Source organism: Scyliorhinus canicula, chromosome 17, assembly GCF_902713615.1.
Source record: "Scyliorhinus canicula chromosome 17, sScyCan1.1, whole genome shotgun sequence".
NCBI classification, from domain to species: Eukaryota; Metazoa; Chordata; class Chondrichthyes; order Carcharhiniformes; family Scyliorhinidae; genus Scyliorhinus; species Scyliorhinus canicula.
The window spans coordinates 112,841,041-112,866,653 of NC_052162.1; the positions used below are offsets into that span (position 1 = coordinate 112,841,041).

Genomic DNA, 25,613 nt, shown 5'->3' on the forward strand with positions numbered 1-25,613 from the left:
CCGTCAGTGTATGAGGAGAGAGAGAGACCCCAGTCAGTGTACTGAGAGAGAGAGAGAGAGACCCCAGTCAGTGCACAGAGAGAGAGAGAGAGAGAGAGAGAGAGACCCCAGTCAGTGTACTGAGAGAGAGAGAGACCCCAGTAGGTGTACTGAGAGAGAGAGAGAGAGACCCCAGTCAGTGTACTGAGAGAGAGAGAGAGAGAGACCCCAGTCAGTGTACTGAGAGAGAGAGACCCCAGTCAGTGTACTGAGAGAGAGAGAGAGAGAGAGAGAGACCCCAGCCAAAATACTGAGTGAAACAGAGCGAGAAAGACGCCAGTCAGTGTACTGAGGGAAAAACTGTGTGCGAGAGAGAGAGAGAGATTCCAGACAGTGGACTGAGAAAAAAAAGAGGGTGAGAGAGAGAGAGACACGTCAGTATACTGAGAGGAAAACTGAATGAGAGAGAGAGAGAGAACCCAGTCAATAACATAATAAGTAATGAAATTGAATTCAGGCAGAGATCTGTATGAACTGACACCTCTTTGTTCACTGTGTTGTTACTCGTGTCTTAATAAAGCTCGTAGTCTCAAATGTGGAGAAGATGCTTTATTGTGAGTTCGTTCTCTCTTCAGAGCTGTTACCTAAGGCTACCTTCAGTGCTCCCAGCTGGCGTGTGTGTCCTGCTCCAAGTTCTGCCCTCTGTGAAGTGTGTCCTCACTTCCTGTCCTGATCTATTTATATGGCTCTCCCGTGCCCCCTCTAGTGTTTGCTCAGTTGTATTGCATCTAGTTAACTTGTGATCACCACATCCCCCTTTTTCTCTTTACATATTTTCTGTACATCGTTAAAGAAAATTGTACATCCTGTCCCGGTGTATTTATAGCTCTCCCTCTGGTGTTTGCTCAGTTGTTTTGTATCTAGTCAATCTACGATCACCACATCCCCCTTTTTCTCTTTACATATTTGCTGTACATCGTTAAAGAAAATTATAGAAAACAGTTACTTATGATATGCGTATCTATGCAGGTGATGGTGCTATTGCATATTGTACAAAGCCAATGTAGTTATATGTCCAATCTTAATAAAAACATTTATGAGTCCAAACTTGATGAATTTGTTCAGAGCTTTTTTTTCTTTTTGTTGTTGATGACGTGGTGATATTGAGATTGCAAGTCCGCTGTGAATGTTGTTGGTGTTCCTTGTTATTTTAAGTACCCAATGCATCATCCCGAGGTGTTTGCATGGTCACCTCACTGATGTTGACTGGCATGGACTTTTTTCTGTGCTTGTGGTATTGATTTATTGTCTCATCCGCCTTGGATGCTGGTGTGCTTGCTCGTTCTGGAGCAGACATGAGTTTGTGCGATTCGTTGTCATCCCATGACATGTTTGTGGTCTTGTCATAGTTTTGCAGTGTGCTGTGGCATTGTCCTTCATGTGCCAAGTAGTACCATTGTGTACAAGTCGTTGTTTCATTGCTGTTGTTTCTGTCGTTCCTGTCTTTGTTGTTTTCGTTGCCGTACTTGTTGCTGTTTTTGTCGTTTCTGTCTTTGGTGTTGGCACTGTCGTTGTTCCTGACTTTGTTGTTTTCGTTGCCGTTCGTGTTGCTGTTTTTGTCGTTTCTGTCTTTGGTGTTGTCGCTATCTTTGTTCCTGACTTTGTTGTTTTTGTTGCCGTTCTTGTTGTTTCTGTTTCTGTCGTTGTCGCTATCTTTGTGCCTCACTTTGTGGTTTGTCTTGTCGCGCTTCATGTTGCTTTTGTTCTTACTGTTGTCGTTCTCGTTTCTGCTGTGCTTCTTGCTATTGTTGTTGGTCTTGTCGCGCTTCATGTTGCTTTTGTTCTTGCTGTTGTTTGTCCTGTTTCTGCTGTGCTTCTTTTGACTTTTGTTTTTCTTGTTATACTCTATTCGTGTCCCGAGTGGATAATTTGAGTCATTGAGCATTTCGTCTCGAGAGTGGTGCGAATGATCTGATGTTGCATCGGTGCAGGTGACATCAATCATTTGTGGAGAATTGGATTCCTCATCTTTGCTTTCTTGGTGCTCCTCTTCCGGAGTCAAATTCTTCTCGATTTCATTTGATGCGGTGTCTCTGGATTCTTGGCGCTCCTCTTCTGGAGTCAAAACCTCCATGATTACAATTGACGTGGTGTCTGTGGACTTCTGGCGCTCCTCTTCTGGAGTCCAAATCTGCATGATTTCAGTTGACGTGGTGTCTCCGGACTCTTGGCGCTCCTGTTCTGGAGTCCAAATCTGCATGATTTCACTTGACGTGGTCTCTCTAGACTCTTGGTGCTCCGCTTCTGGAGTTGAAATCTGCATGGTTTCTGTTGATGTTGTCTCACTGGACTCCAGGTGCTCCTCTTCTGGAGTCAAAATCTGCATGTTTTCTTTCGGCATCGTCTCTCTGGACTGTTGGGTGGCCCGACTCTGTGCTTCTGTACAGACAAGCTGAGAACTGTCAGTCTCGCTGTGATCCTGTACGTCGAGTGTGATCACCTTGTTACTGTTTTCGCTCTGTGCTTCGGTACAGACAAGCTGAGAACTGTCAGGCTCGCTGTGATCCTGTACGTCGAGTGTGATCACCTTGTCACTGTCTTCGCATGCAGTGGGTAGAGGTGCATTGTCTTCTTCTTGTTCATGTGAGCTTGTTAGACTTTCATAGTCTGCTTGTGGTTGCTCAGATACGGCAGGTTGACCTTCATGGTCTTGTGCATGCATGGTGTCAGTGGTTAGATGTACGTTGTCTTCTTCTTGTTCCTGTGAGCTTGGTAGACTTTCATAGTCTGCTAGCGGTTGCTCAGATACAGCGGGTTTACCTTCATGGTCTTGTTCATGCATGGTGTTCGCCAGGGAGTGTTTGCTTGCATCCCTTTTGGAGTCTTTCATCACTCGCACTATGGAGCCTGTCATCGCTCGCTCTGTGGAGTCTTCCTGTGCTCTCTGTGTGGCATCGTCTTCGTCTAGGGTATTGCTGTCATCCAATGTATCGACGAGCTGCCATGGCATCATGGTGTTGGATTCATCTACCATGAGTAGAGTCGTGTTGAGCTTTGCAACGGTGTCGCTGATGCTGTGATCAGCATGTCCAAATAACTCCTCCATGTCTGAGTCGTATTCTTTGATAGCCATTTCATCTTCGTTGGCTTCTTCTACCACGAGTTGATTCGTGTTGAACTTTGCGACCGTGTCGCTGATGCTGTGATAAGCATATCCGACTGACTCAGCCATGTCTGAGTAGTATTCTTCGAAAACCAAATCATCTTGGTTGGATTCATCTACCACGAGTTGGTTTGTGTTGTACTTTGCGACCGTGTCGCTGATGCTGTGATAAGCATATCCGACTGACTCAGCCATGTCTGAGAGGTAATCTTCGAAAAACAAATCATCTTTTGTTGTTTCGGAATTCTTTTTGTTCTCTTCACTTTGGGTGGTGCAGACTGCTTTTTTCAGGGTGTTGTGCAAGTTGTTTTTAACTGTTGGTTTAAGTTCAGGCGTTTTTCTGTGTTCTGAGGCAAGAAAATTTGTGTTTACCACTTTAAGTGTCTTGTTTTCAATTTTCGGGCATTTCCCTTTTAAGTGGGCGTGGTCGGGATGCTCACACGTCATGACGTCACGCGCAGGAATGCATTGCGCATGCGCAAATCGGCCTTCCTCCTTCACTGTGCGGTTTTGTTTCCATTGCGCATGCGCGGCTTGCGCATGCACATTACGATCCGCGACCAAAACTTTTTTTGACTGCGCATGCGCGGCTTGCGCATGCGCATAACGATCGGCACCGCGATATTTTTTAAACTGCGCATGCGCGGCTTCCGGTTCCGGCGCATGCGCAGACGCAATTTGTAGTTCTTTGCTTACCGGAGACTGCAAAATGTGCTCCGACGCCATTTTTTCGCGGATTTCAGCGATTTTTCTGTCCCATCTGGACTGGATTTCTAAAAGTTGTAAGTTACCTTCTCTTCCCGATCTGGACTGGGTTTCAGCGTTTTGGCTTTGTGATAAATTCGTGTTATTTCTTCTTTTTGATCTGTACTTTTCATTCGCGATTTCTTGTTCTTTTCGTGATTTTTTAAGTTTTGCATCACTCAGTCTCTGTGCAGTTTGGACTCTGAGTATGTCTTGCTGTTCACATTTCTCACAGTACTCTTCAAATTTGTTTAGTACCGTTTGTAAGCAGTTTCTGTCTTCACCTTTTGAGTATTTAAATCCATTATAAACTTTCGTAGCTTCATGTCCTTCGATGAGAATTGCTATTTTAATTTCGTCTGAGGCTGCTGCTGCATCATTTGCTACGATACCGTAACCGAACCATTGTTTAAACCTTTCCCAGACACTTTTTACTTTTCCAGTCGTGTCCAGCTGAAGTGTGAATCCAAGGCACTTCCTCCCATCAGCGATGCCTTCCCAAGTCGAATGTCCAGTAGGAGATTTCCATGCCATTTTGTTCTTTCTGTGTCTGCCACTGAGTTGTCCTGTAGTAAGCGTCTGAAGCCACTCCTTGGTGCCATGTGTTGTTACTCGTGTCTTAATAAAGCTCGTAGTCTCAAATGTGGAGAAGATGCTTTATTGTGAGTTCGTTCTCTCTTCAGAGCTGTTACCTAAGGCTACCTTCAGTGCTCCCAGCTGGCGTGTGTGTCCTGCTCCAAGTTCTGCCCTCTGTGAAGTGTGTCCTCACTTCCTGTCCCCGTCTATTTACATGGCTCTCCCGTGCCCCCTCTAGTGTTTGCTCAGTTGTATTGCATCTAGTTAACTTGTGATCACCACATCCCCCTTTTTCTCTTTACATATTTTCTGTACATCGTTAAAGAAAATTGTACATCCTGTCCCGGTGTATTTATAGCTCTCCCTCTGGTGTTTGCTCAGTTGTTTTGTATCTAGTCAATCTACGATCACCACAGAAATTGAATTCAGGCAGAGATCTGTATGAACTGACACCTCTTTGTTCACAGATTAACAGAGTAATCACTGCACGTGAATCAATGTTATTCACTTTTGGAATTGAATGAATTAAGGGTCAGATTAACTATATCACCCCCAGTATCAGATATGTCTGTTTAATACAGAACAGGGTTAAACCCAGTGTCCAATATTAGAGGTCTCTGTGGCTGTTAGATGCCTGGTTGGAAGCCCACAGCTTCAGCGAACTGGTCTACTCAGGGTCTGTTTCTAAACCCTCATCACAGCATATTACCTGGTTAGCTATTTATATATGGTCATCATGGTCAGACAGCTCACACAAAGCTCAACCAGAAACTATGGTTCTTCTTTCTACTGATTCCAGCTCCTACAAGGGGTCACATCGCCTCAGCCCCAGTCACCCCCTCCCGTGCCCCGACTGGTGGAGGCCCCATTTCCCAGTCAGTCCTCCAGCACCTTCCTGTCTCTCTATTAGTGCGACACCCATGGCAGTTTCCCAACTGGGGCACAGGCCCCATTATTCACTCTGCCTCCTGCCTGTCATTGACACCAGCAACAGAGACAGAAAGGTGCCCGAGGCTCAAATGGGAAGTCCCAACTTGTGGCTCTAAACCAACTGTTAGGATCTCTGTAAAGGCTAGTAGTTAATTCTGATCTACCTGTAGTGTTATTAACAACACTATTTGCTATCCAGGTTAAAATAAATGTCCCTCATCCCTTTTGTGTATCCTTTCATGGAAATATGCTCTCCCAGACTCAAAGAGCATCAGCAAAGATTGACCAGACTCTCCAACAATCTGTCCTGGTCCACCAACGTCGAAGCTACCACCAAAAAAGCACAACAGCGCCTATACTTCCTCAGGATACTAAGGAAATGAACCCTTACCAACTTTTACAGATGCACCACAGAAAGCATCCTATTGGGCTGCATCACAGCCTGGTATGGCAACTGCTCAGCCCAGGACCGCAAAAAACTTCAGAGAGTCGTGAATACCACCCAGTCCATCACACAAACCTGCCTCCCATCCATGGACTCCATCTACACCTCCCACTGCCTGGGGAAAGCGGGCAGCATAATCAAGGATCCAGCCCACCCACCTTACTCACTCTTCCAACTTCTTCCATCGGGCAGGAGATTCAGAAGTCTGAGAACACGCGCACACAGACTCAAAAACAGTTTCTTTCCCCCCCTGTTACCCGACTCCTAAACGACCCTCTTATGGACTGACTTCATTAACACTACACCCTGTATGCTTCATCCAATGCCAGTGCTTATGTAGTTACAGTGTATATCTTGTGTTGCCCTATTATGTATTTTCTTTTCTTCCCATGTATTTAATGATCTGTTGAGCTGCTCGCAGAAAAATACTTTTCACTGTACCTCGGTACACGTGACAATAAACAAATACAAATCAATCCAATCCAGCAGAAATAATCCCTCCCACTTCACAAACTGCCAAAATGAAAATGGTTGACAGCTTCAAATTCCTAGGTGTGCACATCATCAACAATCTGTCCTAGTCCCCCCCACGTCGACGCTACGACCAAGAAAGCACAACTGCGCCTATACTTCCTCAGGTGTCTAAGGTAATTCAACATGTTCAGTTTGACTCTCACCAATTTTTACAAATGCATCATAGAAAGCTGCAGCTTGTCAATTAGTTAATTGGATTAGGCCATTTTCAGAGGCTAGAGTCACACAGTATCAAGGTGAGCCAGCTTACAGTGCTGACTTTGTTTGCGCTTGTGCTGAATTTGGGAGCATTTGAGTGCTATAGTGAGAGTTTGGTGACTGAGGGAGTGCTGAATTTGGGTGCATTTGAGTGCTATAGTGAGAGTTTGGTGACTGAGGGAGTGCTGAATTTGAGTGCTATAGTGAGAGTTTGGTGACTGAGGGAGTGCTGAATTTGGGTGCATTTGAGTGCTATAGTGAGAGTTTGGTGACTGAGGGAGTGCTGAATTTGGTGCATTTGAGTGCTATAGCGAGAGTTTGGTGACTGAGGGAGTGCTGAATTTGGTGCATTTGAGTGCTATAGCGAGAGTTTGGTGACTGAGGGAGTGCTGAATTTGGGTGCATTTGAGTGCTATAGTGAGAGTTTGGTGACTGAGGGAGTGCTGAATTTGGGTGCATTTGAGTGCTATAGCGAGAGTTTGGTGACTGAGGGAGTTAGGTGAGGAGGGAGCAAGGTGCTCCTTTCATTTCATTTCCAACATTTCCTCAAAGAGTGTGGAGGGAGCCGGGAATTTACAGAGAGTGCATCTGACTGGCAGTAGAGTCAGAGGGCGGAGTTCCAGTTAGTTCACAGGGCAGCTATATTCTGTAAGGTAAGAGTTGTTTGTTTTTGGGGGGTTTTTTTTATTTTTAATTTTGTTTTTTTGGGTTTGTTTTGTTTTTTGGGCCAGCAAGCTATCCTTGTATCATTTAGCAGAATCACTAATTTATAGAGGGTTCACTTGGGAGAGTAGTAGCAGTATATATATATATATATTTTTTTTAAGGGCCAAACGGGTGTTTAATCTTTTTTCCCCCTTTAAATCAGTGTTCTTCAAACCTTTTTTCCAGGGACCCATTTTTACCAACCGGCCGACCTTCGCAACCCACGCCGTCCAACCTTTGCGACCCACGCCAGCCGACCTTCACGACCCATGCCGTTCAACCTTCGCGACCCACGCCAGCCGACCCTCATGGCCTACAGCGGCCGACCTTTGCGGCCTACGCTGGCTGACCTGCGCGACCCACCATTTTCTCTTACCTTGTTTGCTGCTGACAAAAATGGAGGAAATGGTTTTGGGTCCCTTTGGCCCTCACACACGCTCCTCCAATGGAACCTGTTGGATGAAGGTGAAGTCTTCTGGTGTCAGAAAGTATGGAGTCTCCATCTGTCCAAAGTTCTGAATTTTTTCCTGCAAAATTTTATCAAATAAACCCCCCCCCCCGCAAACTTGTAAAAAAATAAATAAAATGAATGACAAAAATGAAAATAAAATTATTTTAAAAAATGAATAAAACCCCCCCTGAACTTGTAAAACAAAAAGCTGCGACCGTTTAAAAAATAAAGCGGCTGCACTGCGCCTGCGCGCCGATGATCTGGCACGCATGCGTGTGCGGCCGCTTTGTTTTTTTACATGTTTGCGGCCATTTTGAAGGCTGCTTGCAGCTGCCGTTGTTAACAGCCGGCTGCTGCGGCTGTTGTGCACAGATTTGCGCGATCGGGATCGCCGTGACGGCGGCTCCACCACCCTCCCGACACCCGCCCGCGACCCACCCCTGAGTTTGACAATGCCTGCTTTAAATCTCTTTGGGAGTTCTGATCAGAGGGGATGGAGGCTAGGGCTCCTCCTGTCGGATGTGGGTGGTGAGGGACACCACCGGTGACTATACGTGCGGGAAGTGCACCCAACTCCAGCTCCTCAGAGACCGCGTTAGGGAACTGGAGCTGGACGAACTTCGGATCATCCGGGAGGCAGAGGGGGTGATAGAGAGGAGTTACAGGGAGGTAGCTACACCCAAGGTGCAGGACAAGAGTAGCTGGGTTACAGTCAGGGGAAGGAAAAGGAACGGGCAGACAGTGCAGGGATCCCTCGTGGCCATTCCCCTTCAAAACAAGTATACCACTTTGGATGCTGTTGGGGGGGATGACCTACCGAGGGAAGGCCCTAGGGGTCAGGTCTCTGGCACTGAGTCTGGCTCTGGGGCTCAGAAGGGAAGGGGGGAGAATAGAAAAGCAATAGTGATAGGAGACTCAATGGTTAGGGAAACGGATAGGAGATTCTGTGGTTACGAGCGAGACTCCCGGAAGGTATGTTACCTCCCCGGTGCCAGGGCCAAGGATGTCTCGGATCGAGTCTGCAGGATTCTTAAAGGGGAGGGGGAGCAACCAGATGTCGTGTTGCACATAGGCACCAACGACATAGCTAAGAAAAGGGAGGAGGATCTAAAAAGTGATTTTAGAGAGTTAGGTTGGAAGCTAAAGGGCAGGACAAGCAGAGTAGTGATCTCAGGATTGCTACCGGTGCCATGTGCAAGTGAGGCAAGGAACAGAGAGTGAGTGCAGCTGAACACGTGGCTACAGGGCTGGTGCAGGAGGGAAGGCTTCAGATATGTGGATCATTGGGATGCCTTCTGGGGAAGGTGGGACCTGTATATGAAGGATGGATTGCACCTAAATTGGAGGGGCACCAATATCCTGGGTTAGAGCTTTGCTAGAGCTCTTTGGGAGGGATTAAACTAGTTTGGCAGGAGGTTGGGAACCAGAGCTACGGATCAGAGGATAGGGTGGCTGTTGAACAGCCAGAAGTAGTATGCAGCGAGTCTGTGAAGAAGGATAGACAGTTGATAGGGCAACGTTGCACTCAGTGGAATGGGTTAAAGTGTGTCTGTTTCAATGCAAGGAATGTCAGGAATAAGGGAGATGAACTTAAAGCATGGATCAGTACTTGCAACTACGATGTTGTGGCCATTACGGAAACATGGATTTCACAGGGACAGGAATGGTTGTTAGATGTTCCAGGGTTTAGATGTTTTCAGAAGAATAGAGAGGGAGGTAAAAGAGGAGGGGGAGTGGCACTATTCATTAGGGAGTGCATCACAGCTACAGAAAAGGAGGTAGTTGAGGAGGGTTTGTCTACTGAGTCAGTATGGGTGGAAGTCAGAAACAAGAAAGGAGCAGTCACTTTCTTGGGAGTTTTCTATAGACCCCCCAAAAGCAGAGAGAGAGAGGAACAGATTGGGCGGCAGATCTTGGAAAAGTGCAGAAGTAACAGAGTTGTTGTCATGGGTGACTTCAACGTCCCTAATATTGACTGGAACCTCCTTACTGCAAATGGTTTGGATGGAGCAGATTTTGTCAGGTGTGTACAGGAAGGATTCTTGATACAATATGTAGATAGGCCGACTAGGGGGGAGGCCATATTGGACTTGGTGCTCGACAATGAACCAGGCCAGGTGTCCGATGTCTCAGTGGGAGAGCATTTCGGTGACAGAGACCACAACTCCTTGACCTTTACCACTGTCTGGAGAGGGGTAGGAACAGACAGTATGGGAAGGTATTGAATTGGGGGAGGGGAAATTATACTGCTATTAGACAGGAGCTGAGGAGCATAAAGTGGGAACAATTGTTCTTGGGGAAATGCACAACAGTAATGTGGGGGTTGTTTAAGGAGCACTTGCTGTGAGTGCTGGATAGTTTTGTCCCACTGAGACAAGGAAGGAATGGTAAGGTGAAGGACCCTTGGATGACAAGAGAAGTGGAGCTTCTAGTCAGGAGGAAGAAGGAAGCTTATAGAACATAGAACATTACAGCGCAATGTTACGGCCCTCGATGTTGCGCCGACCTGTGAAACCACTCTAAAGCCCATCTACACTATTCCCTTATCATCCATATGTTTATCCAATGACCATTTGAATGCCATTAGTGTTGGCGAGTGCACTACTGTTGCAGGCAGGGCATTCCACAGCCTTACTACTCTCTGAGTAAAGAACCAAACTCTGACATCTGTCCTATATCTATCTCCCCTCAATTTAAAGCTTTGTCCCCTCGTGTTAGACATCACCATCCGAGGAAAAAGGCTCTCACTGTCCACCCTATCTAATCCTCTGATCATCTTGTATGCCTCAATTAAGTCACCTCTTAACCTTCTTCTCTCTAACGAAAACAGCCTCAAATCCCTCAGCCTTTCCTCATAAGATCTTCCCTCCATACCAGGCGATATTCTGGTAAATCTCCTCTGCACCCTTTCCAATGCTTCCACATCCTTCCTATAATGCGGCGACCAGAATTGCACGCAATACTCCAAATGCGGCAGCACCAGTTTTGTACAGCTGCAACATGGCCTCATGGCTCCGAAACTCAATCCCTCCACCAATAAAAGCTAACACACCATACGCCTTCTTAACAACCCTCGCAACCTGGGTGGCAACTTTCAGGGATCTATGTACATGGACACCGAGATCTCTCTGCTCATCCACACTACCAAGAATCTTACCATTAGCCCAGTACTCTGTCTTCCTGTTATTCCTTCCAAAATGAATCACCTCACACTTTTCGGCATTGAACTCCATTTGCCACCTCTCAGCCCAGCTCTGCAGCTTATCCATGTCCCTCTGTAACTTGTAACATCCTTCCGCACTGTCCACAACTCCGCCGACTTTAGTGTCATCTGCAAATTTACTCACTCATCCTTCTCCGCCCTCCTCCAGGTCATTTATAAAAATGACAAACAGCAGTGGCCCAAAACAAATCCTTGTGGTACCCCACTAGTAACTGGACTCCAGTCTGAACATTTCCCATCAACCACCACCTTCTATCAGCTGGCCAATTTCTGATCCAAACTGCTAAATCACCCTGAATCCCATGCCTCTGTAATTTCTGCATTAGCCTAACATGGGGAACCTTATCAAACGCTTTACTGAAATCCATATACACCACATCAACTGCTTTAGCCTCATCATAAGGTTGAGGAAGCAAGGATCTGGCACGGCTCCAGAGGATTACAAGGTAGCCAGGAAGGAACTCAAAAATGGATGTAGAAGAGCTAGAAGGGGGCATGAAAAAGCCCTGGCGGGAAGGATTAGGGAAAACCCCAAGGCGTTCTATACTTATGTGTGAAATGAGAGGATGAACAGAGTGAGAGTAGGGCCGATCAGGGATAGTGGAGGGAACTGGTCTGAGGGGATGAGGAGGCCCTAAATGAATATTTGTCTTCAATATTCACTAGAGAGAGGGACCTTGTTGCTCATGAGAACAGTGTGAATCAGGTTAATGTGGTGGTATGATTAGCATAGCTGCCTGCCATTGGTGCAGAACACCGGCTTACCATTGGCCCTGGTCAGTCATGTGCCTCTCGACTGGTTGGTTGAGACCAGTCATGTGATGGCTCCCCGATTGGTCGAGAGGCTGAGTTAACCCCGCCTCCAGGGTGGGGTATAAATACCCAGTACTCCTGGCGGTCGTCCTTCTACTGTAATCGACCGCAGGGCTAACATCTAGTAGATTAAAGCCATACTTTTGTTCAGCAACTCGTCTCGCGTTCAATTGATGGTACATCAGTTAATAAGCTCAAACAGGTGGATATTAAGAAGGAGGATGTGCTGGAAATTTTGAAAAGCATCAGGACAGATAAGTCCCCAGGGCCTGATGGGCTATACCCCTGGAATGGAGGGCATGTCTTATGAAGAAAGATTGAGGGAGCTAGGGCTTTTCTCACTGGAGCGAAGCAGGAAGAGAGGTGACTTGATAGAGGTGTACAAAGTGATGAGAGGCTAGAGTGGATAGCTTGAGACTTTTCCCCAGGGCGGAAATGGCTGTCACGAGGGGATATAGTTTTAAGGTGATTGGAGGAAGGTGTAGGGGAGATATCAGAGGTAGGTTCTTTACACAGAGAGTGGTGGATGCGTGGAATGCACTGCCAGCAGAGGTATTGGAGTTTGAATCATTAGGTACATTTAAGCGACTCTTGGACAGGCACATGGACAGCAGTAAATTGAAGCGGTATAGGTTAGGTTGACCTTAGATGAGGATAAATGGTCGACACAACATCGTGGCCCGAAGAGCCTGTACTGTGCTGTACTGTTCAATGTCTATGTTCTAAAGCATCCTATCTGGCTGCATCACAGCTTGGTATGGAAACTGCTCGGCCTAAGACCGTAGGAAACTACAGAGAGTCGTGAACACAGCCCCGTCCATCACACAAACATGCCTCCCATCCATTGATTCTGTCTATACCTCACGCAGCCTTGGGAAAATGGGCAGCATAATCAAAGGTCCCTCCCAACCGGATTACTCTCTCTTTCAACCTTTTTCATTGGACAGAAGATTCAAAAGTCTGAGAACACACACCAACAGATTCAAAAACAGCTTCTTCCCCGCACTAACCAGACTCCTGAATGACCCTCTTATGGACTGAACTCTCCATGCATCTTCTCTATTGTTCTTGCACTATACTCTGTATGCTTCACCCAATGCCTATGTCTATGTATTTACCATGTGTCCTATGTTTTTTATGTATGGAATGATCTGCCTGGTTTGTTTGCAGAACAATACTTTTCACTGTACACGAGACAATAAATCTAAATCTAAATTTAATGATTAATAGCAACAACAGCAAAATCCAATGTGTCATCATTTATGAACCTGCTGGTGTCTCAGCAGGGGTGTTGACCGAGTGAATCCCTTCCCACACACTGAGCACGTGAAGGGCCTCTCCCCAGTGTGAATTAGTTGGTGTGTCCGTAGGCTGGATAACTGAATGAATCCCTTCCCACACTGAGAGCAGGTGAATGGCTTCTCCCCAGTGTGAACTCGCTGGTGTGTCAGCAGATTGGCTAACTGAGTGAATCCCTTCCCACACTGAGAGCAGGTGAACGGCTTCTCCCCAGTGTGAACTCGCTGGTGTGTCTGCAGGTGGGATGACCGAGGGAATCCCATCCCACAGTCAGAGCAGGTGAATGGCCTCTCCCTGGTATGAACTCGCTGGTGTCTCCGCAGTGTGGATGACGTTCTAAACCTCTTTGCGCATTCAGCACAGCTGAACGGTCTCTCTTCGGTGTGAATGCGCTGGTGAATCATCAGGTTCCGAGTGCTTTTGAAGCCACTCCCACAGTCAGAACATTTAAAGGGTCTCTCCTGGGTATGAGTGACATTGTGGCTCAGCAGATTGGGTAACCGAGTGAATCCCTTTCCACACACAGAGCAGGTGAATGGCCTCTCCCCGGTGTGAACTCTCTGGTGTGTCAGCAGTCGGGATGAACGGCTGAATCTCTTCCCACACACAGAACAGGTGAAAGGCCTCTCCCCAGTGTGAACTCGTTGGTGTGACCGCAGGTTGGATGAATCACTGAATCCCTTCCTACACACAGAGCAGGTGAATGGCCTTGTCCCTGTGTGACTGCGTCGATGAATTTCCAGCTCAGATGGGTACCTAAATCCTTTCCCACAGTCCCCACAATTCCACTGTTTCTCCATGGTGCGAATTTCCTTGCGTCTCTCAAGGTTAGACAATCAGTTGAAGTATCACACAGAACATATGTTTGCCCCCCCCCCCCCCCCCCCCCTCCTCCCCCCCTCCTCCCCTTCCGTGAATGGTGTAATACTTTTTCAGGCTGTGTAACTGGTTAAAGCTCTTTCCACAGTCAGTGCTCTGGAACACTCTCACTCGGGTGTGTGTGTGTGTCTCGGTGCTTTTCCAGTCACACTGATGTATAAAATCTTCTCAAGTAGACAGAACAGACAAACATTTCTCCTAGATTCAAAGGCCGATGATATTAAGGTCCTGATGAACTATCAGATCTTGACATGACGTTTGGTTTGAGATTTCTGTCTGTAAATCCTCTCTTTCTAATATCCTGTAAAAGGAGTTTACAAAAGTTATCACTGACAGTCCAGGAAAGAAATTCAGAACAGACAATTCGAGTTCCTATGGAACATTTTTTCTTCTCTTACAGTATTACCCAATACTGTAAATCTTCATCCCACACACTCCCCTCCATTCTCACTCTGCTGTATCTAATATTCACCCTCCCAATTCCCCTGAAGGTGCTGATTCAGGCTGATTGACAGATCCATGCTCACTGTTCCTGTCCTGGACATAGGGATCTGAAAATCTTCATGCAGGCTGCCATGTGTATATTAGTGGACTAAAACATGTTTAATGGATACAATTGTTTCAGTTGGTTACAGGGAGGTTGTCAATGTTCTTGGTCTTCAACTTGTTGCCCATGAGGGGAGTCAAGCAGAGATGATCAATCATTTTGAAATGAAATTGGATGGATGCTGCAGGGTTACAGAATGGGATCCACTCGAGACTGACAGAATTGCTCGACAGATAGTCGGCATCGACTTGCAGTATCCAAGGGACTCCTTCTGTGCTGCAATAACTCAGTGACTGGAAATATATAACATAACTACAGTACATATTACAAGACTAGAAATAATAATAAATGTGAATAAAACTATAAATAATATATCTAATATTTACCATATAACACAAGACACATCTCTGTCCAAAAACAATTTACTGTACCCTTAAATGTCAGCATCTCCTGGGGAAACCAGCCCTTTAATTGTGAACATTGGGAAAGAGACCATCCTTTTAGCCAGACAAATAAATGTGTCAAGCTGAGGGAGCAAAGGATGGCAATGTCTTTAAGAGAGAGAGAGGCCTGGGCCAAGCTTTCCGGAGTCTGCACCCTCCCTGGATTCACTTCCTTTCCCTTCAGTTGCTGCAAGTGACCAATTGAAGGTGAGAATGAGAAAAGAAAGAGTTTTACTAGCAGATGTTAGAGACAGGAGGAGATTTCAGTCTGTGAAGCTCAATCGTCATTCACACAAAGCCCGCGCTCTGATTGACTGGAGGACCAGAGTCCTTCCGGTCCTCCAAGCCTGCCGATTGGTCAACACTGCACAGGCAGGTCCGGGGATAGACTCACTCTGGTACATACGCAACTTCCCCTCTTCGTTGGACATGCGCAATCCCGGATAGGGGGGAGGGGAAATCACTAAGCGGGTTCTCACTCTGGCCGGAGCCGTCAGCCGGTTGCCTGGAAACCTTGTCCCCGGGCCACGCCCCCTTAATGTTTCCATGAGGGACACTGACCAATGGAATACGTGCTCCTCTGCCAATGAATGAGATCGAGCTTCACACAGACGGAAACGTCCTCCTGTCTCCAACATCTGGGAGTAAAACACTTTCTTTTCTCTCTCTTTCCATTTCTTTTCTCATTCTGACCTTCAATTGTGGACTTAAAGGAACATTCTGCTGTAACTTCATCAACTGAATCATTATCCATTACACATATTTTTAGCCATGATGTGGAGATGCCGGCGTTGGACTGGGGTGAGCACAGTAAGAAGTCTTACAACACCAGGTTAAAGTCCAACAGGTTTGTTTCAAACACGAGCTTTCGGAGCACGGCTCCTTCTTCAGGTGAATGGAAAGGCTTGTTCCAGAAATGTTTATATAGACACAGTCAGAGACGCCCCGGAATGCGAGCACCTGCAGGCAATCAAATCATCAAAGATGCAGAGAGAGAGGTAACTCCAGGTTAAAGAGGTGTGAATTGTCCCAAGCCAGTTCAGTCGGTAGGCCTCTGCAAGTCCAGGCTTGTTGGTGGGGGCCGAATGTAATGCGACATGAATCCCAGATCCCGGTTGAGTCCGCATTCATGCGTGCGGAACTTAGCTATAAGTTTTTGCTCAGCAATTTTGCGTTGTCGCGTCTCCTGAAGGCCTCCTTGTAGAATGCTGACCCGGAGATCAGAGGCTGAATGTCCTTGACTGCTGAAGTGTTCCCCAACTGGAAGGGAACAGTCCTGCCTGTTGATAGTCGCACGATGCCCGTTTATTCGTTGTCGCAGTGTCTGCATGGTCTCGCCAATGTACCACGCTTCGGGACATCCTTTCCTGCAGCGTATGAGGTAGACGACATTGGTCGAGTCGCACGAGTATGCGCCGCGTACCTGGTGGGTGGTGTTTCCACGTGTAATGGTGGTGTCCATGTCGATGATCTGGCATGTCGCGGCGCATACTCGTGCGACTCGACCAATGTAGTCTACCTCATACGCTGCAGGAAAGGATGTCCCGAAGCGTGGTACATTGGCGAGACCATGCAGACACTGCGACAACGAATAAACGGGCATCGTGCGACTATCAACAGGCAGGACTGTTCCCTTCCAGTTGGGGAACACTTCAGCAGTCAAGGACATTCAGCCTCTGATCTCCGGGTCAGCATTCTACAAGGAGGCCTTCAGGAGACGCGACAACGCAAAATTGCTGAGCAAAAACTTATAGCTAAGTTCCGCACGCATGAATGCGGACTCAACCGGGATCTGGGATTCATGTCGCATTACATTCGGCCCCCACCAACAAGCCTGGACTTGCAGAGGCCTACCGACTGAACTGGCTTGGGACAATTCACACCTCTTTAACCTGGAGTTACCTCTCTCTCTGCATCTTTGATGATTTGATTGCCTGCAGGTGCTCGCATTCCGGGGCATCTCTGACTGTGTCTATATAAACATTTCTGGAACAAGCCTTTCCATTCACCTGAAGAAGGAGCCGTGCTCCGAAAGCTCGTGTTTGAAACAAACCTGTTGGACTTTAACCTGGTGTTGTAAGACTTCTTACATATTTTTAGGCCAGGCATATAGATATATATCTGTCTGGCAGCCTGCATGAAGATTTTCAGGTCTGTGTCCAGGACAGGAAGCAGTGAGCAGGGATCTGTCAATCAGCCTGAATCAGCACCTTCAGCAGAATTGGGAGGGTGAATATTAGATACAACAGAGTGAGAATGGAGGGAGAGTGTGTGGGGTGGAGATTTACACTGTTTGGGAAACAAAAGGAAAGAATGGTCCATCAAAACTAGAATTGTCTGGTCTGAGTTTCTTTCCTGTACTGACACCCTTTGTAAACTCCTTTTACAGGAGGATTTACAGACAGAAATCTCAAACCAAACATCAGAATCTGAAAAAGTCACTCAATTTCATGGGAGCTGAATCTAAAAGGAGAAATGTTTGTCTGTCTGTGTCAGAAGGCTTTGAACATTGGTGTGACTGGAAAAGCACCGAGACACACAGACACACATCCGAGTGAGAGTGTTCCAGTGAACTGACTGGAAAGAGCTTTAACCAGATTCACAGCCTGAAAAAACACCACACCATTCACAGCGGGGAGAGACTGTTTCGTCTGAGCCTTCAACTGATTGACCTTGAGAGACACAAGGACACTTGCACCATAGTGTCGGGAATGGGTTACTGATTCCCCTGAGAGAATGCTGGGCAGCCTTGATTCTGCTCACTGTGCGAATACGTGGCAGCCTTCCACAGTTAGAAAGTTTACTGGAACATGAGAGAAAGGCGTTCTCATGTATTTTGCTGACTATTATCAGACTTGTTTATTCCACTGTATATCTGAGAGGTTCTTCTGCTTGTTCGCGGTACTTCACCTTGGACCAGAGTCGCAACAGGTGCCAGGAGCCGAATCTCGAAGCCTCCGTCAACCCAGGGGTCCCCGACAAGCAGAAGGGCGTGAGGTTATTGTTTTATATTCTTGTTTTATATCCCCAATATTATATTCTTATAATATTCTTATCCTATTATTCTTATCAATTAAGTAGAGTAGACAAACTTCTGTTGTTGTTCTCCTTATTACATCATGTCCAAATCATAAAGAATCCTTGGAGTAATCCAGGACACTTGGAAACAGGATTTGGCAACAATGTCTTAGAGAAAGGGACAGAAACCTAAGGAGCCTGAACCTGAGACCTTCTGTGTTCCAGGACGGTTTCTGCTCAATAGCTAATTTGTTATCTGGCTCGGTTGGTGGAGCAGATGAAGGGGGACTTCAGAAGGTGGGACATGCTCCTGTTGTCACTGGCGGGGAGGGTGCAGGCAGTGAAAATGATGGTTCTCCCGAGGGTTTTGTTAATATTTCAGTGCCTGCCCATTTTTATTCGCAAGGCTTTCTGTAAGAGGGTGAATGCGGGTAAACCCCGTGGGTAAAGAAGGTGTTGCTGGAGCAGGGTCTACCGAATTTTAGAAACTACGATTGGGCGGCGAACACAGCAATGGTCAGGAAGTGTGTAGTGGGGGAGGGGTCGATGTGGGAGTAGGTGGAGGCGGCCTTATGTAGGGGCACAGGTTTAGGGGCATTTTAGCGGAGTCTCTGCTGTTCTCGCTGGCTCAGTACTCCACAAGCCCGGTAGTAGTTGCTATCCTGAGGGTGTGGGGTCAGTGGCAGAAGCATATAGGGTTGGAGGGGGTGACGGTATGGGCACCAATTTCTGGTAACCACCGGTTTGCACGGGGGGGGTTTGGGGGTGGCTGCGAGCTGGGATTGAGCGGTTTGGGGACTTGTTTATTGATGGGGTCTTTCCGTGTTTGGAGGAACTGCAGGAGGAGTTTGAGCTGCCCGGTGGGGATGGGTTCTGCTACTTGCAGGCGAGGAACTTTGAGCAGCGACAGGTTCCGGCCTTTCCGCACCTGCTGCCCCAAGGGGTACAGGGCAAGATAGTGTCGAAAATAGGAGTGGGGGAGGGAAATGTCTCGGAAATTTATAAAGAGCTCATGGAGTGGGAGGGAGCCCCGATAGGGGAGGTGAAGCGAAAGTGGGAGGAAGCGGAGTATACCGCAGATGGGATGGATCCTCCTCACTGCGTTCCACGGTGTGTGTCGGCAGATGAAGGAAGTACAAACAAAAAATGAAAAATAGCTTGTGGCTGTCCGGGACTTTGAACACCAAAAGCTAATGTTAGCAGAAGCCGTACGAACGGCTCAGGAAAGGGTGGATAGGGCAGAGCAACAGGAAGAAAAAGTAGCATGTCGCCTAGCAACAGTACAACAGCGAAAGGAGTGCGAGCAGGAACAAACGGACCCAGTAAAAGTGTGCACGTTAATGACATGGCAGTGGGTCCCAGGTTCGAGTCCTGGCTTGGGTCACTGTCTGTGCGGAGTCGGCACATTCTCCCAGTGTCTGCCTGGGTTTCCTCCGGGTGCTCCAGTTTCCTCCCTGATGTCCCAAAAGACGTGCTTGTTCGGTGAATTAGACATTCTGAATTTTCCCTCTGTGTGCCCGAACAGGCACCGAATGTGGCGACTAGGGGCTTTTCACAGTAACTTTAATAACCCTACTCGTGACACTAATAAGGATTATTATTTGGTATTTGTCCGACTCGGAATACGAGTGGACGGACGGGGATGATTATTGCAGCTCCTGGGACCAGGCCAGGGACAGACAGTGGGACTGGTAGAGTAGAGTAGAGAAATACAGCACAGAACAGGCCCTTCGGCCCACGATGTTGTGCCGAACTTTTGTCCTAGATTAATCATAGATCATAGAATTTTGGACACTAAGGGAAATTTATCATGGCCAATCGACCCAACCTGCACATCTTTGGACTGTGGGAGGAAACGGGAGCACCCGGAGGAAACCCACGCACACACTGGGAGGATGTGTAGACTCCACACAGACAGCGACCCAAGCCGGAATCGAACCTGGGACCCTGGAGCTGTGAAGCAATTGTGCTATCCACAATGCTACCGTGCTGCCCTTAAGAACAAATTAATCTACACTCCATTATTCTGCCCTAATCCATGTACCTATCCAATAGCCGCTTGAAGGTCCCTAACGTTTCCGACTCAACTACTTCCACAGGGTAGGATTATTGTTAGGACAGTTGGATGATGTTGACGTCAAGGCCTAGATAGGCCCGGGCAGCGCAGATGGGGAAAGGGACGACGAGTGCAATGCGAAAACGAAGAGTGACTCGGACGGAAATGTTTGTGGTTTTATTGAATTGAGGGGAGCCTGGAGAAAAGATAGATGGGATACCCAACGCAGAGAGTTTTAATATGGTGGTCAGGAGGTGAGAGAGAGCAAGTCAGATGTGGAGGATAAATGATAAGAGGAGGGGGAATACCCTCACTATAGCCTTCTCTGGACGAGTATAGGTCCCCTTGGCAACCAGCCAACCCTGGGATTCAGGGTGGCCAAGGCTCTGAGCTATGTGTGTCTCATGAGATTGCCGGAGAGCTGAGGCCACACGTCCCGATTACAATGTACTGGCGGAAAGGAAACAGTCAGCAGAGCACTGCCCTCCTTGATACCGGTGTGCAGAAATACAATTATACATGGAAATCCTGATCGGCTGAGGATGGCAATAAATGGGTTTGGTGGGGCTATCCAACCGGTTTGTTTGGAATCACGAGCTTTCGGAGCGTAGCTCCTTCATCAGGCAAGTGAAAATATTCTAGGCATGGATGTATTAAAGGGATTGACGTTGCATACACCTATGGGAAAGTTTGCCTTTGGGGTACGTGCAGTTACCGTTACAGTAGGGCAAGCAATGTGGGAACCGGTGATACCAGCATCCTCCCAGGTAGTGCCCATTGTTATGGGCCAGGGTTTAGAGAGCCCCAAAGTGCATCATGGAGTTCACCTGACCCACAACTTTGAATAGATTGTGGTTATGGGGAGCACATGGGCCTACTTTACAGGTGTGATGTAACAGAACAGTACTTTTAAATTAAAACAATGTTTCTTTATGAAACCAGTTAACACTTTATAAACCCACAGTAAACATCTTAACAACCATCAACATCAATAAATCCCCCAAAGAATACAGTACTCTAAAAGTAACTCTTAATCTTTCCTTGCAACATCCACAAGACAACAAGAACCCTCTTTACAGAAAGACATCAGGTTTAACTTCTCTACTGAGAACAGTTACCACGTTGAAATCATCAAATGAACATTCATTAGCTTGCAGAGATTCATACACATCTTGCTGTGATTGCAGCTTCTCCAAATCTAAAACAAAACTAAACACAGCCTGGAGCTGCGAGCCCAAAGTGAAAGTAAAAGCAGACAGACAGCCCAGCTCCACCCACACTCTGACATCACTGATAAACACCCATTTCTTAAAGGTACATCCACTACAGATTTTTTTATAAACACCCATTTCTGTAAAGTATTCTCACAGGACACCATGAAACAATACCTTATCCCCGGAGGGCCAAAAAGGTTGGAGACACAATATAGAGATTGTTGACAGCAGGAATAATGACACCTGCTGTGTCAGCATTTAATAGCCCGGTAAGGCCTGTGAAAAAAACAGACGGCTGCTGGCGGATGACTGTGGACTACTTATTTTTTTAAAATAATTTTTATTGACATTTTCAAAAAATATCAAAAACAAAAATAACAAGAAGAAAACAGTATTGACAACAACAAAAAGAAAAACACAATAACCCCCAAAACCAACCCCCCTTCCCCCCCCCCCCCAGTAACTACAGAAAGAAGAAATAGATAAGCACACGGTATATTCAATAAACACATATATACATTTCTCCCTTCCTCCTCTCCCTACCCCCCTCTCCCTACCCCCCCCCTCTCCCTACCCCCCCCCCCCCCATCTCCCTACCCCCCCATCGCTGCTGCTGCCGGCCTATTTCCCTACCGTTCCGCCAGGAAGTCCAGGAAAGGTTGCCACCGCCTAAAGAACCCTGTACTGATCCCTTCAGGGCAAATTTCACCTCTCCAATTTGATGAACCCCGCCATATCATTGATCCAGGCCTCCACGCTTGGGGGCCTCGCATCCTTCCACTGGAGCAAGATCCTCCACCGGGCTACTAGGGACGCAAAGGCCAGAACACCGGCCTCTTTCACCTCCTGCACTCCCGGCTCCACTGCTACCCCAAAAATTGCGAGTCCCCAGCCTGGCTTGACCCTGGATCCTACCACCCTCGACACCGTCCTTGCTACCCCCTTCCAAAACTCCCCCAGCGCTGGGCATGCCCAGAACAGATGGGCATGGTTCGCTGGGCTCCCCGAGCACCTAGCACACCTGTCTTCGCCCCCGTAAAACCTACTCATCCTTGTCCCCGTCATGTGGGCCCTATGCAGCACCTTGAACTGTATGAGGCTAAGCCTTGCACAGGAAGAGGAGGAATTCACTCTCTCCAGGGCATCCGTCCACGTCCCCTCCTCAATCTCCTCACCCAGCTCCTCTTCCCATTTACCCTTCAGCTCCTCCACCGAGGCCTCGTCTACCTCCTGCATAACGTGGTACATGTCCGAAATCCTCCCTCCTCCAACCCACACCCCCGAGAGCACCCTGTCCCATACCCCACGTGGGGGCAGCAGAGGGACCACTCCACCTGCCACCTGGCAAACGCCCTAACCTGCATGTACCTAAACATGTTCCCGGGGGGAGCCCAAACTTCCCCTCTAACGCACCCAGGCTCGCAAACCTCCCATCCACAAACAGGTCCCTCAACCTCCTAATACCTACCCTGTGCCAGCCAAGAAACCCGTCATCGATGCTCCCTGGAACAAACTGGTGGTTCCCCCGTATCGGGGACTCTATCGAGCACCCCACCTCCCCCTATGCCGTCTCCATTGCCCCCAAGTTTTGAGGGTAGCCGCCACCACCGGGCTCGTGGTATACCTCGTTGGAGGGAGCGGCAACGGCGCCGTTACCAGCGCCTCCAGGCTCGTGCCCACGCAGGACGCCATCTCCATCCTCTTCCATGCTGCCCCTGCCCTGTCCATTACCCACTTATGCACCATCGCTGCATTGGCAGCCCAATAGTACCCACAGAGGTTGGGCAACGCCAGACCAATCCAAAAACACCCTTCTCACCCTCGGAGTCCCATGCGCCCATACAAATCCTGTAATACTCCTGTTGACCCTCCTAAAAAAGGCCTTCGGGATAAGGATGGGGAGGCACTGGAACAGGAACAAAAACCTCGGGAGCACCGTCATCTTGACGGACTGCACCCTGCCCGCCAGTGACAGCGGCAACATGTCCCATCTTTTAAGCTGCTCCCCCATTTGCTCCACCAGCCTTGTGAGGTTAAGTTTGTGTAGGGCCCCCCAGCTCCTAGCCACCTGGACTCCCAGGTACCGAAAGCTCCTCCCTGCCCTTTTCAGTGGGAGCCTACCAATCCCCTCCTCTTGATTCCCCGGGTGCACGACGAACAGCTCACTCTTACCCAGGTTGAGCTTGTACCCAGAAAAGCCCCCAAATTCCCTAAGATTCTTCATCACCTCCGGCATTCCCTCCACTGGGTCCGCCACATATAGCAACAAGTCATCTGCGTAAAGTGACACTTGGTGCTCCTCCCCACCCCGCACCAGACCCCTCCAATTCCTCGACTCCCTCAGCGCCATGGCCAGGGGCTCAATTGCCAACGCAAAGAGCAAGGTGGACAGGGGACACCCCTGCCTGGTCCCCCGGTACAACCGAAAGTACTCCGATCTCCTCCTATTCGTGGCAACACTCGCTATCGGGCCTCATATAACCGCCTCACCCAACTGACAAACCCCTCCCCGAACCCAAACCTTTCCAGCACCTCCCACAAGTACCCCCACTCAACCCTATCAAAGGCCTTCTCCGCGTCTAATACTACCACTATCTCTGCCTCCCCTTCTACTGCCGGCATCATTATAACATTCAGAAGCCTACGTATATTGATGTTCAGCTGCCTTCCCTTCACATACCCAGTCTGGTCCTCATGAATGACCCCCGGCACACAGTCCTCTATCCTTGTAGCTAAGATCTTTGCCAGCAGCTTGGCGTCTACATTTAGCAGCGGGATCGGCCTATGTGATCCACACTGCAGGGGGTCCTTGTCCCGTTTAAGGATCAAGGAGATCAGCGCCCGTGACATAGTTGGGGGCAAAGGGCCCCCCCTCCCTTGCCTCGTTAAAGGTCCTAGCCAACAGGGGGCCCAGCAGATCTGCGTACATTTTGTAAAATTCGACCGGAAACCCATCCGGCCCCGGCGCCTTCCCCGACTGCGTGCTGCCTATCCCTTTGACCAGCTCCTCCAGCTCAATCGGCGCCCCCAGCCCCTCCACCTGTCCCTCTTCCACCTTCGGAAATCTCAGCCTGTCCAAAAAGCGCCCCATTCCCCCCGGACCGGTACAATTCCCATAAAAGTCCTTGAAGACCGCATTAATATCCATCCCCCTTCGCACCACATTACCTCCCCTATCCGTCACTCCACCAATCTCCCTGGCTGCGTCTCGCTTATGGAGCTGATGCGCCAGCATCCTACTCGCCTTCTCCCCATATTCGTACACCGCTCCCTGTGCCTTCCTCCACTGAGCCTCCGCCTTTCCGGTGGTCAGCAAGTCGAAGTTGGCCTGAAGGTTAGGTCGCTCCCTCAGCAGTCCCTCCTCCGGAGCATCCTGTCCACCCTCACCATCTCCCCCACCAACCTCTCCCTCTCTCTTTGCTCTCCCCTCTCCCCATGGGCTCGGATGGAAATCAACTCCCCCCTAACCACCGCCTTCAATGCCTCCCAAACCGTCCCCACCCGGACCTCCCCATTATCATTGGCCTCTAAGTACCTCTTGATACACCACCGAACCCCGCCCGCCCACCTCCTCATCCGCCAGCAGCCCCACCTCCAGACGCCAGAGCGGGCACTGGTCCCTCTCCTCCCCCAGCTCAAGGTCTACCCAGTGCAGGGCATGGTCCGAAATGACTATGGCCGAATACTCGGCATCCTCCACCCTCGAAATCAGCCCCCTGCTCAGAACAAAAAAATCAATCTGGGAATAGGCTTTATGCACGTGGGAGAAAAATGAATACTCCCTGGCCCTTGGCCTCGCGATCCTCCAAGGATCCACCCCTCCCATCTGGTCCATAAACCCCCTCAACACCTTAGCCGCCGCAGGCCTCCTGCCCGTCCTGGACATGGATCGACCTAATGGGGGATCCAGCACTGTGTTAAAGTCCCCCCTCCCAGTATCTAGATCCGGAATGCGGCCCAGCATGCGCCGCATAAAACCCGCATCGTCCCAATTTGGGGCATAGACGTTCACCAGCACCACCCGCTCCCCTTGCAACTTACCGCTCACCATCACATACCTCCCGCCACTGTCGGCCAGCTACTTTGACGCCTCAAACGACACCCTTTTTCCCACCAAAATCGCCACCCCCCCCCCCCTGATTTTTTTGCATCCAGCCCCGAATGAAACACCTGGCCTACCCAGCCCTTCCTCAGTCTAACCTGGTCCGCCACCTTCAGGTGTGTATCCTGGAGCATAGCCACGTCCGCCTTCAGCCCCTTCAGGTGCGTAAACACACAGGCCCGTTTTACAGGCCCATTCAGCCCCCTCACATTCCAAGTTATCAGCCGGATCAGAGGGCTCCCTGCCCCCTCTCCTGCCGACTAGCCATAACCCATCCCCTGCCCGCCCCAGGCC

The 25,613-nt window shown here is 48.7% G+C and overlaps 2 protein-coding genes across 2 annotated transcripts in view; one reads left to right on the forward strand and one right to left on the reverse strand.

Annotated features, from left to right (window-relative positions):
- Positions 1–25,613, forward strand: part of LOC119951527 (oocyte zinc finger protein XlCOF6-like) — a 94,426-nt gene that overhangs the window by 24,346 nt on the left and 44,467 nt on the right. The gene's annotated exons all lie outside the window — the stretch shown is intronic.
- Positions 13,012–13,924, reverse strand: LOC119952202 (gastrula zinc finger protein XlCGF7.1-like). The gene has a single exon (XM_038775824.1). The coding sequence runs from the start codon at positions 13,858–13,860 to the stop codon at positions 13,018–13,020; it is 843 nt and encodes a 280-aa protein (XP_038631752.1). The 5' UTR covers positions 13,861–13,924; the 3' UTR covers positions 13,012–13,017.